This window comes from Emydura macquarii, unplaced genomic scaffold, assembly GCF_026122565.2.
Source record: "Emydura macquarii macquarii isolate MOO-44397 ecotype Brisbane River unplaced genomic scaffold, CSIRO-AGI_Emac_v2 contig_527, whole genome shotgun sequence".
NCBI classification, from domain to species: domain Eukaryota; kingdom Metazoa; phylum Chordata; order Testudines; family Chelidae; genus Emydura; species Emydura macquarii.
Genome location: NW_027130664.1, coordinates 930,707 through 946,076, shown reverse-complemented (window position 1 = coordinate 946,076; position 15,370 = coordinate 930,707). Strand labels below are relative to the sequence as shown.

General features: G+C 66.2%; 1 protein-coding gene across 1 annotated transcript; it reads left to right on the top strand.

Annotated features, from left to right (window-relative positions):
- Positions 1 to 4,997: 4,997 nt before the first annotated feature.
- Positions 4,998 to 14,714, top strand: IL6R (interleukin 6 receptor). The gene is made up of 10 exons (XM_067539234.1): positions 4,998 to 5,124; positions 8,446 to 8,694; positions 9,031 to 9,154; positions 9,843 to 10,024; positions 10,291 to 10,451; positions 11,705 to 11,849; positions 11,956 to 11,999; positions 12,205 to 12,289; positions 12,792 to 12,900; positions 13,693 to 14,714. Exons 1-10 carry the CDS (start codon positions 5,046 to 5,048, stop codon positions 13,970 to 13,972), a joined length of 1,458 nt encoding a protein of 485 aa, XP_067395335.1. The 5' UTR covers positions 4,998 to 5,045; the 3' UTR covers positions 13,973 to 14,714.
- Positions 14,715 to 15,370: the final 656 nt, after the last annotated feature.

The following is a 15,370-nucleotide window of genomic DNA, read 5'->3' as shown; positions in this document are numbered from 1 at the left end:
GACTTGGGCCTCAGCTCTCCCTCCTGGGGGGGAGAGGGGCGCAAAAACCCCTCACGGCTCCGGGGCACCCCGTCGGTGGGATCAATCCTGGGGGGCACAGGCCAGCCTTGTGCAGATAATGCCTCCTGATCCACCCCCCCTCGATCCTTGTCCGTCCAGGGTGCCAAAGGAGATGGGGAGGCCATTGTTCAACTCCCCCGCCCCCCATTCTGCCTTTGAATGTGAGGGGCCTTGGAACCCAGGGCCAGGTTCAGGTTGGGGGAGTCACAAGTCCAGCCATTCCCCCTCCCCCCGGGTTACAGCTGGGTGACTGGAGTGCTTTACCCACTTAACCAAGGGACAGTGTGCGTAGAACGGGCGTGGGGGGGTCTGGGAGCCAGGACGCCTGGGGCCTATTCCCAGCTCTGCCACTGACTCACCATGTCTCTGTGCCTCAGTTCCCCCCCGTGTGAGGTGCTAGCGTCCCCTAGGGGCTAGGTTCTGGAAGGTCCTGTTGTGTCTGTGTTAAGCCCTTCTGGGAAGGTGCGAGGGCCCGAGTGGCCTGGCTGGGGTAAGGGCGCGGCCACTGCCTGAGGCCGGGCCTGACTTTATACCAAAGAGGAACTGTTTGTTTGGGAGCTGGCTTGTCTGGCGTGTGCTCTTACGTCTATTTTGGGTTTGTTGCGGGGGGTGGCGTCGGGCCGCGCCGAGGGGCATTCCGTATAATTTATTACACATTTCTATACTTGCAGAATTGTATCATTTTATGGGTATAAAGAGAACAAAAAATAGCCTTTTATAAAAACATCTCTTTCTGAGATCTGCGCGCGTGGCCTCTCTGTTCTGACCGGGAAAGGGGCGGGGGCCAGGCCACTGCCCCCGTCTGCACCCAACTGCTCCACCCCCGGGCCAGTCATCCCAGCCACAGCCCCCGCTGCTCTGCAGACAACGGGCCCCGATTCTGCGCAGCGCTAATGCCTTGTATCGCCAAGTGATGCACACGCACGACTCGTCTCCTCGGGGCAAACTCTTCTCTGGCAGCTGGAAAGTTGAATTCTGTGGTATGTGGGAATGCCAAATTCTCTGTGTGTGTGTGTGTGTTTGTGTGTGTGTGTGTGCGCGCGCGCGCGTGTGTGTCACTTGCAGACACACGCACTGGGGCCCTGCGTGAGGGGAGGAGCCAGGTCACACCTCGTGGAGCTGTTGTTTTAGGCTCTCTGCAAACTCAGGCAGGCATCAGTTCCACATGGGTTTTCGAGGGTGTTGTTGCACCCGCACAGCCTAGAAACGTGTTAGTTTTTCACGTGGCAGTGGAGCTGCTGGCGCGTGGACTTGACTCTGTGTTTGTGGAATCCAAGGGGGCCTCTTTATTTTTGTAGCCAGGGGCGTGGAAGCTCCAGGGAGCTGGGCCCCATACAAATGCACTAATACAAGCTGGGCCCTACCCCATGTCAGCCCAATTCAGGTTCATGTTCTCACTAGCTAAGCCCAAGGTAGGATCGTCCTCCCTGTTCTACAGCCGGGCAACTAAGCTGTGGGGCGTCCGTGGCAGAGCCGGGAATGGAACCGGACCTCATGGGGCTCCAGCTGGTGCTTTTAACCATCAGCTTCCTTGTGGGGCGGGGGCTGAATACTCTATTTGCTAGGGGACTTGGTCAGCTCAGTTCAAGCCTCCAAACTGCAGGTCTTGTTTAAAGAACAAAAGTGCCCCAAACCTCAGACCATCACTGCCCGGGAGAATCGCCCGTCCCCTGGTCCGTATTCCGCCAGTCCAGCCCCCCCGCTGGCCTTTCAGGTTCGCTTTGCACCCCCTTCCCAAGAGGCGTAAGCAGTTAGCACAGGGTAACTGTCGTTTTGCAGGCACCCCTGGGCGTCCTGGGGCTACGTGCCTGCGCAGAGGAGCTCTGAGTTCAGGATTTAATTCCCTGTCTTTTAAATTCCAAATTCTTCCTGCTTTGCAGGTGCCAGGCCAATGGCGCTGCCGTGGGCAGGCACAGGAGAGGCAGAAAGGACCCCCCCGCTCCCCCCCGGTCCCCTCAGGGTCTCAGCTGAGCCCCGGGATAGCCGCGTGCCCCAGCAGGGCAAGTTCCCACAACTTCCCATTGTTCAGCCTGAGCTGGCTGAGGTCCCTGGGCCTAGCTCTTGAAGCCCCCGTGGCCCTGTGCTCCGCGGCTGTGATCCCCCCTGCTGCAGAGCTGCTGCCTGGCCCATGAGCACGACCCTCCAGCTGTTTCTCCTTCCTGCCTCCAAGGCACTGCTGGACTTGCCAGACCGCCGCGGAGCTGAGGCCCATCCTGTCCCACACTGGGGCCTTTTATCCCCCCCTTGTGTCGGCATCTACCCCACTGCCAGGTGGATACAATGTGCTCTGGATCTAAGGGGAGCATCTTGCATCCACTGGGCATGGGGGCCAGCGACGGCACTAGGAGCAGTGGGGCAGCGGGAGGGAGCCGGGAGTGGCACAAGGGCGAGGAATAGTGGGGCAGGGGCGGCAGGAGGATCAGTGGGGCAGCGGGACGTGGCCAAGCAAGGCTGACCTGTCTCCTGCCGATGGGGCGCTGCCCAGGGTGGCCCTGGGGTGCGTGTAACTGACGTCGCTCAGGGATGGTTTCTGTGTAACGTCGGCATCGGAGTGAGCTCTGTGCATCCTGAAGCTTGTCTCGCTCCCTAACAAAGATCTGCCCTCACCCACCTTTTCTCTCCAGTGGGCCGGGCCCACGTGGCTGTGCTAACGCTGCATGCCATCGAGGCGTTTCCCAGAGCGAGGGTGTTACTGCTGGCGTCCTGTTAGACGAGCAGGATCTAATTCAGGGGACAAGGCAGTACCTGCATTTATTGTCCATGTTGGCATATCAAAACGCCGTCACATTCACACACACATTCACACTCAGCTGGTGTGATATAACGACCAGTCCTTTTATGCGTTGCTCGAGCCAGCCTAGTGGCCACCTTGGCTGGGCAGGAGGAGGGAGCCGGGCTTCCGGCAGTCGTGAATCCGATGCTCTACGATGACAATTGCAGAGCGAGACCCAAAGTTCCCATGTTTTTACCCATCTTTGAGAGTTAGTGGCTCCCATGTCAGTCTGTGGGCCTGGCTGTGTCATGCTGCCTCTGGGTTCAGTGTGGTTGTTAATCACCAGCTAATTGCAAGCCTGACTAGTCTCTTCTGTCTGTGCTTTGTCTGTCCCCAGGGCGGATCCTTCTGTACTTTAGGGTCCTTTATTTGCACTTTAGGGGCATTGACAGGCAATCTTTGGCCTTCAGGGTCAGGGTGGCAGTCGCTGTCTTCACTCCCCTCTCTGTTGTCAGAGCAGTTCAGGTTGGCGTCTCTGTATGCCCTGCACATCCATTCCTCACTCACACACACGTCATCCAGATACGTTTAGGTTCAATAGTGCAAGTTTCAGGAAAGAGCTCACGGCAAGAAACTAACACGCTGGAGTCCACGTATGCCGCACTGCCCAGCACTGTGCCGTTATCATAACAGCCAAGGAGAAATCTCTGTGCCTCCATCTCACTCACACACTAGAACAAGGAGCCGACATCGGATGGTTTGCACAGCCTGGGGAGGGCTCACAGTCCAAGGCCTTTTACTGGGGACGGTTCTGGTCACGCAGGTTCAAGAAAGATTAATGGGAACTGAAACAGGTGCAAAGGATGAGCTACTGGGCAGGGCGGAGGCCAGCCGGGCGGGCCCCTCTCGTGAGAGAAGCCAGGAAGAGCATGGCTTGTTCACTTCCCAAAAAGAAGGCTGAGTGGGGTCTTGGTGCAGGGCGAAGGGCCAATGATGGATCTAAACTGGCCATGAACAAACTGAGGCTGAACTTAGAGGCAGGTTTTTAACCAGCAGAGGGGGCAGGGTCTGGAACAGCCTCCAGTAGCTGTCGTGGGAGCAAACCAGTGGATTCGTTTAGACAGGAGCCGGACCAGTTTGTGGGTGTGATGGGGGGGGCAGGACTCGCTTCTGGTTTGTCTTATGTTCCCGGCACCAGGCTGCTGGCACGGTGCCCCGGTTCGCTCTCCCTCCTGCCGTAAACCAGGAGTGACCTGAGCAGAGTTTTACCCCTGTGGGAGCTGGGCCCAGCAGGAGGAGGTTAACCGGGGGCAGGTGGTGGTGGTGGGGGGGAGACCTCACCTTGAACTGGGAGTAGGCCAGGCCTCTGCCTGCATTAATGTTTTAGGAGCCGCTGCCCCGTCCCCATAGGCTGTCACTGATTAATGAGAGGCTGGGACACAAAGAGTGGACCCCTCCCAGCCCTGCCTGTACCCAGAGCAGGGGCGCAATGTGCCCCCACCCTGCTGGGTCTTCACGTGTGCCCGCTGGCTGGCCCAGTGCCAGGGGCGACTCTCGCTCAGGCAAGCACTGATCCGGGCCTGGCACCCCCGTCACTGAGAGCAACCAGAGCTGGGGGGGGGCGGGCAGGGCAGGGTGCCAGGCCCAGGGAGGCAGTGAAGTGCCCAAGCCTGCAACGGGGCGAGAAGACAGGAGTCCTGGCTCCCAGCCGGGTCCCCAGCTGCAGCTCCTGCTTTCTGTGGGCGTCTGAGCCAAGTCCTTTAGCGCAGGTGCTAGGAGAGGGCTGCCTGTCACCCCATCGACCCCAGGAGTCCTGGCTCTCAGCCTCCCCCATAAACACCTGCCCCCACCCCCTCCCGGAGCCCCGGGAAATAGGACCCAGGAGTCCTGGCTCTCTCAGCCTCCCGCCCCCAGAAAGCCCAGGGGTCCTGCCCCCCCCCGCCCCTTGACTTCCCTTCCTCCCTGCACCTGGGAGTGGGAGTGTCTGCAGGTGCCCCCCCCCCCCGCTCCCGGCTCCGCCCCCCGCCCCCGTTGCTCAATCGCCCCTTTCACAATCGCTCCCCCCCCCCCAGTTCCTCAAATGTTTCCTGCCACCAGACGCCCCCCCCCCCCCCACGTGCCGCGGGAAGCCCCGGCCGGGGGCGGCGCCCAGGCTCGCCGCGGACTCGGAGCCCGGCCCCGGGGGGCACTGTCCGCGGGACGGGGCACGGGCTGGATGCGGTGCCCGCGGCAGGGCGCAGGTCGGCAGCCCCCGGCCCCGGGGCGCAGGAGCATGTGGGCGATCCGGGCGGCCGGGCTGGCCGGGCTGCTGCTCGCCGCCTCGCAGGGGCTGTGCCCGGCCCCGCGGCCAGGTGGGTGCGGCTGGGCGGGCGGAGCCGGGGGTCCCGCGTGGGGCGCGGCAGCGGGGCTGGAGCCGGGGATCAGCCCCGGCCCGGCCCGGCCTGGCCCGGCCCGCGGAGTGGGGGACCCGCTGGGGAGATCGGGGCTCGGGGCAGCCGCAGGCAGGAGAGTCCACACAGAGCCTGGTGCTGGGGGAGTGGGGGGGCTGGGAGCTCGGACTCCTGGGTTCTTTCTGAGCCCGCTCCGGGGGCTGGGACTCCTGGGTTCTTTCTGAGCCCGCTCCGGGGGGCTGGGAGCCCGGACTCCTGGGTTCTTTCTGAGCCCGCTCCGGGGGGCTGGGAGCCCGGACTCCTGGGTTCTTTCTGAGCCCGCTCCGGGGGGCTGGGACTCCTCCTGGGTTCTTTCTGTCCCCGCTCCGGGGGGGCTGGGAGCCCGGACTCCTGGGTTCTTTCTGAGCCCGCTCCGGGGGGCTGGGAGCCCGGACTCCTGGGTTCTGGCCCCGCTCCGCAGGGCCGGAGAATGGCCGGGCAGTGTTTTCATTCTGAGCTGAGCGGGACTGAGATTTATTTGCTCCTGGTTCTTTCTCTCCCACCTGTTCCCAGTGACTCGGGGTGAAGGCTGCCCCCCCCACACCCAGCCTCTGCCTGCTGCCCCTCCACCCCCCACCGGGCTCCGGAACGGCTGGGCCCACCGTAGGCTCCCCTCGCTGGCCAGGATCTGGCTCCTGCTCACGTTCTTGGCTGGGGGACGCGGGTCCCTCCTCGGCCCGGGGGGCGGGCAGGGGGGGGCTGAACTGCTGTTTCCAATGTCTCCAGCTGTTCTCTTGCTGTTGCTGCAGGGACCTGACGGGGGAGGGGGGCCGGCCCTTAACCCCAAGGCTCCCAGCTGGTGCTGTCTGGGGGCCGGCCCCACTCCCCTGCCTGGGGCGAGGGCAGGGTGAACCCCTGATCCCGTTCAGCCTGGCAGCGGCCAGGGCTGGGGTGCAGAGGCACAGGGAGCACCTTGCCCCGGGCTAGGGCTGGGCAGTGCCGGGAGCTGTACTGCAAAGGGACCTGGTGACCCGTGGGCATCGCAGGAGCAGGGCTGGAGCCTGGGCGGCAGGGATGTGTGCGGACTGCAGGCTGCTGCCGCTCGTCCTGCCCTCCCCGAAGCCGGCAGGGGCGGACGGGGGCTCTGGGGTGTGCGGAGAGCTCTGCCCCTCGCCTGCCCGGCTGCCTCCTTGCGCCCAACACGCACGGCCGGGCGTCACCACGCTGCCCACCCCCGGCGGGGAAGTGCCAGGCCTGCCCGTGGCCAGGTCCCCCTGTTGGTGGGGCTCGTGTACAGGCTCTTGTTGGGGTCCCATGAGCGGGGCTCTCGGCTGCCCACGTCTGTGACCGTGTCGGGGCAGTGGGGAAAGCTGGGGCTGAGGCTGCCTGGCGCGCCTGCCGGGAACCGTGTGGCAAGAGTGGAATTGTGCTGGGACCGGTGCCATGCAGAGTGTGGGGTCAGCCCTGCCCCCCGCTCGCTGCCGGGCCCAGCAAGGAGCTGCTGCTTCTGGGGCTTGAGTCCGTCCACAGCAGCTCTGGGGTGCCAGGAAGGGAACCCAGGCGTCCGGGCTCCCAGCCCCCTTTTTCTCCTCCCAGGGAGGAAGTGAAACTTCCCAGCATGACGGGAAGCGCCAAGGCCTCCTGTGTACTGATGGCAAGGGCTGAGCTGCTGCCTCGGGGCCAGGCCGGGCTGTGGGGAGCTGCCTGGGCACCCCGCATTGCGCTTGGCTGGGCTCTGAGCCGCCTGCCACCACGTGCGCGGAGCCGAGTGCCCCTCGGTCATGTAAGGGTTAAAGCATCACACGCCGAGGAGCCCCAAGCAGGGGAAAAGGCAAGTCAGGAATTGTCCAGTCGAGGCCTCCAGGCCCCAGGAGCTTTGTCGCACCGACCCTGGGCCCAGCCTGCCTGTGCCGGGGTGTTTGGGGGCCGCGGTTAGAGGAGACCCCCTGAGGGCTCGCTGTGCCAGGCGCTGCACAGACTGCAGGAGCCAGCTCCTGCCCCAGGAGCGCTGAGAGGCAGGGCTGTCCCCCCGGATGTTCAGTCGAGGACGGCCCCACGGCAGCCTGTGACTGAGCTGGGAACTGAATGCAGCTGTCCTGGGTCCCAGCCCGCTTCCTGATCCCCCTCAGTGGAGAGATGCCCTTCACCCCAGGCTGAGTTTCCGCTCCTTGCCAGGGGCACCGTGGGGCGCTGCTGCCCAAGGCGCGACCCCAGCTCTCCCAGCCCCATGCGCGGGGAGCTGTTCCCATGTACCCGTGCCGTGTGCCGTGCCCGGGATTAGCAGGCAGCTGAGAACTCTCTCTTGCGTAAGTGGGGCTGGGTGGAGTTGGCTGTTCCCAGCAGGGCCGAGTGGCCCCAGGAGTCAGCCAGGAACCTGCGTGTTTGCTTGTCTTGTTGACATTGGTGGGTTTGCAAAAAAACTCAGCTCTTGTGAACCTGGCTTGGGGAGGGATGGAGGGGACGGGGGGGGGAGGGGATGACAAGGAGCAAGCTGCCAGCCTCTGAGCGTTACAAAGCCCCTGGCCCAGCACGACCCACTGAGCCAAACCGGCCTGCCGTGACTGTGCCAGAGGCTGGATGATTAACCCTTTGAGGCCAGCACCCCCCCAAGGTCCTGCTGCTGTGCGGCTGCTGCCCTCCTGGCAGGGCCCTGGCTCCCATGCAGCCAGGTGAGCGCCATGCGCCCGGGGTCTAGGCTCCGGGCGCAGGAGGAGCAGGGATCGCTTGAGGCTGATTGAGACCCACGGCCTTGGGACTGTTCACACACAAAGCGTGGCTGGGAGGCTGCACCGGTGGAAGGGCCCAGGCCGAGTGCTCTGGGGCTGGGAAGGGGGGACCAGAGCGTGAGGGGGGGCCCAGTGACTTGGAAAGGGCTGGGTGAGGGCTGATGCTCACTCAGGCTTGTCCTCTCCAGCAAATATTGACACAGGCGGCTGTCCCTTCCCGCCAGGGAGGTTTCCTAGGAGCCGGCAAGGGGGCAGATGAGTGCTGGGAGGTTCTGCCCCCCAGCCCAATGGTGAGACGGAGGCTCCGAGCCCATCTCTGCTAGGCCCCGGCCCACAGCAGCCAGGAAGACTCGTCGTCTCTTGCAATATCGTAGCCTGGTCAGCGCATGGCACCCGGTGAAGGTGGCAATCCCCCCGGGATGGAAGGGGAAACTGAGTCACAATGAGGGTCATTACCTGGACTCATACAAAGGATTGAGCTGGGCATGGAACCCAGGAGTCTTGAGTCCCCCCCCAGGCTCTAACCACTAGACCGCACTCCCTTCCCTCTGTGCTAATGGCCCTTCCCCTCCTGCAGCCCTTCTGCCTGACACGGTGCTGAGCCCTGTGGGAGCGAATGTCACCCTGCCCTGCCTGCAGGGGGAGCCAGGGGCAAACGGCTCCGTCCGCTGGAAGCGCGAGACCCAGGCTGTGAGTTCCGAACACGCCAGCCCGGCCGAGCTGGGGGGCAGCCTGCTGCTGTGCCTGGTGCAGTACAGCGACTCCGGCAGGTACAGCTGCTATGTGGGCGGCTCCCTGGTGCGGTCGCTGCGGCTGCTGGTGGAAGGTGAGTCCGGGTCGGGGGGGGGGAGCCAGTGTCCAGATCCAAGGGCCACCTGGACTGGGGGGTCCCGGCCCTGCAGGTGCTGCCACAGAGCCTGGCCATCCAGTCCAGGGTGGCAGGCTCACCCTGCCGCACAAGCCTGGCAGGGTGCAAAGGCAGCAGCACCACCATGGGGGGAGGGCTAGATCCCCGTACCCTGGCATGGGTGGGGCTGTGCCCGGCTGGCCTGGCTGTCTCCCCTTCTGCCCCCCGCCTGCCTCTGCAGCCACTCGCGCCTGCTCCCAGTCCAGGGGCTCCCCTCAGCCCCACCGCGCTCACCGCAGCCGTGTCTGACTCCAGAGCCCCCGGAGGCGCCCCGCTTCTCCTGCTACCGGAGGAGCCACGACAAGGACGTTCGATGCGAGTGGCAGCCGCGGGGGAGGCCGTCGTCCCAGACCAAGGCTGTGCTGTGGGTGAAGAAGTGGTGAGCGGTCTTGTCTCCGTGACCCTGGGGGAGCTGGGCCGTGTTTGGGGGGCGCTCTGGGGCCCCGTGAGGAGCAGGTGGGGGTGAGCCGAGCTGGGATTCAGCGAGCCTTGGGGACAGATGAGAGCTCGGCCAGGGCAGGACATAGCCAGGACGGACGTGCTGCCGACGCTGCTCACGGTCCCCCTAAGCAGCTGGGTCTTTCTCCGGGGGCGCCGCGGTGCACAGAGCTGAGCTGCTGTCCTGGCTCCGAGTCGCTCTCGCTGCACGCTGCCGTCCTGCCTGCTCTCGCTTTCCCTTGGCTGTCAGCCCAGCCTGGGCAGCACCAGGGGCTGCTTCCTGCAGATGGGACCCGAGGCCGAGGTCCTGTCCTTTCCTGGTCAGTGAAGGGCCCATAGGCTTCCTCCCAGGCTCCTGTCCCCGCCATGCTCCCTCCACGTGCTTCCAGGGCCCTCCCTGCCTTCTCCTCTCCCCATGCTAACGCGTGGCCATGTGGCTGCTCCGTCCCCCCGATCAGCTGCGGGAGCAGGGCAGGTGCTGCTGTTGTCTGGCTCCGCTGGGACGTGGGCTCCAGGACTTGGGGTTCACTGATGAATTGCGTCTCTGGAGACCTGGCTGGGAGCCCGGGGGCAGGGCAGTAGGGCGGTGGCGCGGTGGCTGGGCCTGAGCCGTGGTCCTTCCCCGGCAGGCTGACGGCAGAGAACGCCACGGAGCAGCGGTGCCGCTACTTCCCCAAGGCAGAGAAAGTCACCTGCAGGATCACGTTGCCGCCCAGCGAGGACGACACCTTCCTGCTGGTGTCCACGTGCGTCAGCAACGCGGTGGGGAGCGCGGCCAGCCAGGACCAGGTCATCTCGGCCAACCGCGTCCGTACGTCCAGCTCTTCCCCCACCCCTTGCAGCCCCCCGCTCATCCGCCTGCCCCCTCCCCACACGCCTGGCCCCTGCGCCTCCCCGGGACCTCTCCTCCTGCCCTGCCTGGTTGCTGGCCAGGTCTCTCTCTCCATGGGGCTGCCGGTTCCTGGCTGGTGCCTGTGCTGGCAGGGCCCAGCGGCGCCGGGACCCCCCCTTCCCAGGGCCCTGCGGGGTACGTGCTGTGCAGATCTGGCCGCCATGGCAACCCCCCTTTCCTGACAGTGAAGCCGGACCCCCCGGTGAATGTGCGGGTGGACCCGGTGGAGAACTCGCCCCAGAAGCTGCGGGTGACCTGGACGTACCCCCCCTCCTGGGACCCCCGGTTCTACCGGCTGCACTTCCAGATCCGCTACCGAGCCGAGCACTCCCAGAGCTACACGGAGGTGAGTGCCTGGCCTCCGCCTCGCCCCGCCCCCCAGGGCTCCCCACGCCTGTCCCCCACAGCCCCGGGGCGCCCTGCTTCTGCCAGGCCAGCTCCATGCACAGCCCACCCTGCACCCCCTGCCACAGCCCTTGCCCCACAACTCCCACCCCTGGGCCCCGTCCCCTTAGCTGCAGCCTGGGGAGAAGGCTGCTGTGCACAGGGAGGGTGCTGCCAGCTCCTAGGGCTGGAAGTGGGAGAACTTGGGGTTCGGAGGCACCTTGCTAGCACCTGCCCTTGTCTGTGCCTGGCTGGGGTCACCTCTGGCATCACAGGCCCCCGCAGGCCCCGGGCTCTGTCCAGGAGTGAGGCCCACCCCAACCCCCAGTTCCTCTGAGCGTCACCTGGAGCGTCCCGCCCCTACCCACAGGCCGCGCACCCAGTTCCCAGCTCCTCAGTGCTCACAGGAGCAGGACGCCCCAGCTGAACGCTGGCCAGGTTAGCCCGTGCATGCGCGTTGAGAGACAGCAGGGAGGTCATGGCACGCAGCAAAGACCAGAGGCAGCCGGCCCCAAAGAGGCGTATTGGAAACCCAGGGCTACATAGAACTAGTCGTGTCACGCCTCCAGAGCCGGAGCTTTGCCAACAGGGCTTCGGCGCATCCGAGGAGCGGCAGGAGCTGCCCCAGCCCTGCCAGTGCGCTGCAGCCGGCTGGGCTGGGTTCTTCCACGCCTGGCGCCCGCACGCTGCCCGTTTCCTGGCTACACGAGAGGCTCCCTTTGCGAGCCCAGAGGCCCAGACCGTCCGTGGACGTTTGTTGGCGAGCCCAGCCCCGCTGGCTGGGAAGTCCTGCCGTGTGCGTGCCATGAGCCGGCGGCGCAGTGCGCGGGCAGGTCCTGGTGGGGCGCACGTGGTGCTGTCCTGGTGCAGAACCAGGCAGCTGGGGACGCGGCTCCTGCCTGCCTGAGAGGAAGGCGTTAGTCACCTAGCGACCTGCTGGACCTTCCGGACACAGCTACGGGTCCAGGGCCCCCACTCCTTCCGGGTGAGCCGGACCCACGTTGCGCAGGGAGGGTGGCGCCCGGCGTGCTCCTGGCTCTCAGCAGACACCACACCTGCCGCCCTGCAGCGAATCCTGTCAGACCCGGGGAGCCCGGCTAGTTAGCAGCCAGGGGCGCCAGGGGCACAGGGACCCTGACGGGCCCAGCTGGGGAGGTGGTGGGGGGCTGTGCCAGGCCCTGGCGCCTGCTGTTTAATGCTGCTTGTTGCTTTCAGATCGACCGGGTGAGGGAGACGTCCCTGGTGATCCATGACGCCTGGCGCGGCACGCGGCACGTGGTGCAGGTGCGGGGCCTGGAGGAGTTCGGCCACGGCTCCTGGAGCGAGTGGAGCCGGGAGGTTGTGGGCATCCCGTGGACAGGTAGGAGGCGGGGGGGGGGTTTGCTGGGTGCCGGCCCCTCTCCCCAATTCCCAAGGCTCTTCCCTGTGGATCTCGGCTTCTCACTGCTCCTCTCCTTGGGTTGCAGATCCCAGCGGCTTCGAGGTGGAGACAGGGTCGTACAGCTCCCAGGTGAGACGGGCGCTGCCGGGGCTGCCTGCCTGGCTGGGCGAGTGGGGGGCTGATTGGGCCGCGGGGTGCTCCCCCCGTCTCCCGGGGGCTGGAGGGGCTGGCCAGGAAGGGGGGCGAGCTGGGTGTTGAGGGTGTCACAGGCAGGGCTGTGGGGGGGACCCTTGGACTCTGTTGCTAAGACAACCCCACGGACTGTCTCCTCCAGTTCCCCTTGGACAATGATTTCTATGGCGACAGGTTCACGTCCCCCCCTGAGCTGTACGGCAGCAACAACACAGAGGGCGCGGATGGTAAGGAGAGCAGCCCACACACCCGCCGCGCTCCCCGGGCACCCCAAGGACAAAAGCCCGGGACAGCCGGGGGGATCCAGAGCCAGCTGGCAGCGGGGGCTCAGCACCCGGTCGGATTTCCCTGTACAGCTGCCTCCGGAAGGGCTGACCCTGGGAAAACCTGGGCAGGGAGCAGCCCCCGGCCGGTGGGGCTGTTACTCGCGGGGGCCGTGGGCTGAGCCGGGAGGCTCAGACACCACAGCCAGTCCCGGCCCACCATGGCGGGTCTTTCTCCGGAGTTCCCCCAGCCCTGATTCGGGCCAGCCAACGGCGGGAGCGCTGTCGACCCCTGCGGAGCCGCTCCCTGTGTTCCGGGAGGGGGCTGGCCCCCCCATGCTGGTGCCCGCCAACCCTGTGGGGAGGTGGCCGAGAAACATCCAGCCCCGCACGGTGAAGAAGGGGTGTGGGGGGAGCTGGGCCTCGCCGTGCCCGGTAACAGCGCCCGTCTCCCCTCGCTTTGCAGGGGGGGGCCAGGCTGGCAGCGGCCGCTCCAGCATGCCCCTCTACACATTCCTCGTCGCTGGAGGGAGCCTGCTGCTGGGCAGCGGCCTGCTGGCCGGCATCGTGGTCAGGTGAGACACGGCCGGGCACGCGGGTGCTCGTGGGCGAGGGCTGGGCCCCAGGGCGGGGCGATGGCCATGCAGCACATGCTGGGGACCCTGGTGCCACGTGCCTGGATCTGGTCTGAGACTCTGGTGTGACTCTGGAGTGACTCCCGGGTGCCAGGAGAGGACCAGCCGAGTTCCCTCTGGACTTACACCCGCGTAGCCCAGAGAGGCCGTCGCTGCAGATCAGTTTGTGTCCTTCCGCCGCTGCTGGCCCGGGCAGGTCTCGGGGGTTTGGGCCCTGGTCTCCCGCCAGCTGAGTGCCCGCTCGCTCCGTTTCCCTGCCGTGTCAGGGGCCCCTGCTGGGCTCCACTGCCGGGGTCCTTCCCGAGGCTGTGGCTGCCTTGTCTGACCCCTGGGTGCTAGGGAGCCAGGCCGTTCCCGTCCCCTGCCCTGGCATGGCGCCCAGCGGCCCGTGACTCACCCAAAGGGTGCGGGAGGGGGCAGGGCGAAGGGGGAGCAGCCGGGCAGCCCTGGCCCTGTAGGGGGGAGAACAGGATACCCCAGTCAGCACCGACTGAGCATGTGCCACCGGCAACCGGCCCGAGCCCCCGTCGCACAAATCCTTGCTGATGGCGACTCAATGGGCCTCTGCCCCTGGGGAGAGCAACGGGCCTGGGGCCAGCGGGGGAATGGGGCGCCCCCCAAGCCCTCTGCATTCTGCCTCTGGGTCAGCAGGGGCTGGGAGTGTCTTGGGGGGTGGGAGCCCCCAGTCCCTGCCCTTCCTGACGCGCTTTGGGGCCTTGCTCTGTGTCTAAGGTACAAGAAGAAATGGCGGAGGGGCTCCCTGGGCTGGGGCAAGGCCAGCATGGTGACCCAGCACGCCTTGGTCCCGCTGGCTCCGCAGAGCCCCACGAGCGAGGCCCCGCTTCTCTCCCCTCCGGTGTCGCCGGGCAGCGGGGACTTCGGGCCCTACGACGTCACCAACCTGGATTACCTCCTCGTCCCGCTGCAGCTGGGGAGCCCGCCGCGCCCGCCGCGCCCGCCAGCCGCGCAGCAGCAGCCCCAGCTGGCGCCAGGCCCGGCTGTAAATAGCTAACGGCGGGACCGCTGCCCCTGTGGGCTGGAGCCGCCGAGTCAACCGTCTCCGGGCGGCCACGGGCTCCAGGCAGCCGGCGGTGCCAGGGACTCTGCTGGAAGGAGCCAAAACGGACCTGTCCTGGGCGGGAGAGCCGGAGCCCTTCCCCGCAGCAGCCATGCCCAGGGCTGCCCCCTTGGCACGTAAACCCTGCACCCAGCACGTCTCTCAGGGACGCGTCGCGTGGCGGCAGGTGCGGCTTTGTCCAGCAGGCCTGGTGTGGGGGGGTTTGCACTGGCCTGGGGGTGCCTGTCTCTGGGGGTGAGGCCAGCGCCCCCGGGGGAGCGGCATGGCGGCAGTGCGCGTGGCCCACTTCTCACAGAAGGGGGCAAGGGCAGAGGTGGCCCCGCTACCAGGAGAGGCAGATTTACAGGGTGAGCCTGGCGAGCTAGCGGCACCGGGGCATGCAGGGCTCTGCCTCTCCGCCAGCCGTGCTCCAGGTCTGCCGCGGGACGCCCGCTACGTGGCTGGGCTGGCAGCCGGGTGAGTGCCAGCAGCGCCCCGCACGCCAGGCTGACAGCAGAATCGGAGCAGCTGGGTGGGAGCAGCCCCAGGTCCTGCGGGGACACGGGCACATTATGGCATGTGGGCGGTGGAGTGACTCAGGGACCCTCCCCATGGTGGCTGTGGGGTGTGGGCACGAGTGGGCCAGGCAGGGCACGGGGCGGCAGGAGCCCTTGTGCCTTCATGCCAGCGCCTACCACATGTGTAAGGGGCTGGGGGTGCTGGGGTGACACAGCAAGAGAGACAAACCCTGCCGCGGGGCGCTTACCATCCCAATGGACATGGTGGGGGGAGCAGCGGCTTGAAGGGGGGATGTGCCCCAGATCACCCAGCTGGGCACTGACAGAATCCAGGACTCCTGCCCCCCCCACCCCCCCAGCCCCGTGCCCGCCGCACGGGCCCTGCCCCCTCACTGCAGTACTTTGTCGTTGTGCCCCTAACACGTGCTATTTTATTGCTCATGTGTGCAGCCGGGGCGGGGGGTGTCGGATTAACGCCCCCCCCCCCCCCCCAGTGTTGGTTTCGTTAAAAGGATTTTTTAAAGGCAGAGACGTTGTTTGGAGACGTGTGTCCACGAAAGGTGTTTGAGGCGGTGCTGACGGCTGCCCCGGGCAGGGCTGGCGGGGGGGTGGGGGTCTCGCATGGGGTATTAGCCAGGGCAGGGGCTGCTCCCCCGGCTCTGCTAAGCGAGAGCCCGGCAGCCGGCACTGGCTCATGGCGCCAGGGCGGTCAGAACCGGGGGGGACCCGGCAGCGGAGGAATGCTGCGTTCCTCCGTGCAGCGGGAGCCCCGAGGGCAGCCACGCAGGGAACCAGGCGTCCTGGCTCCCAGGCCTGCAATTTGTTTTGCAACAAG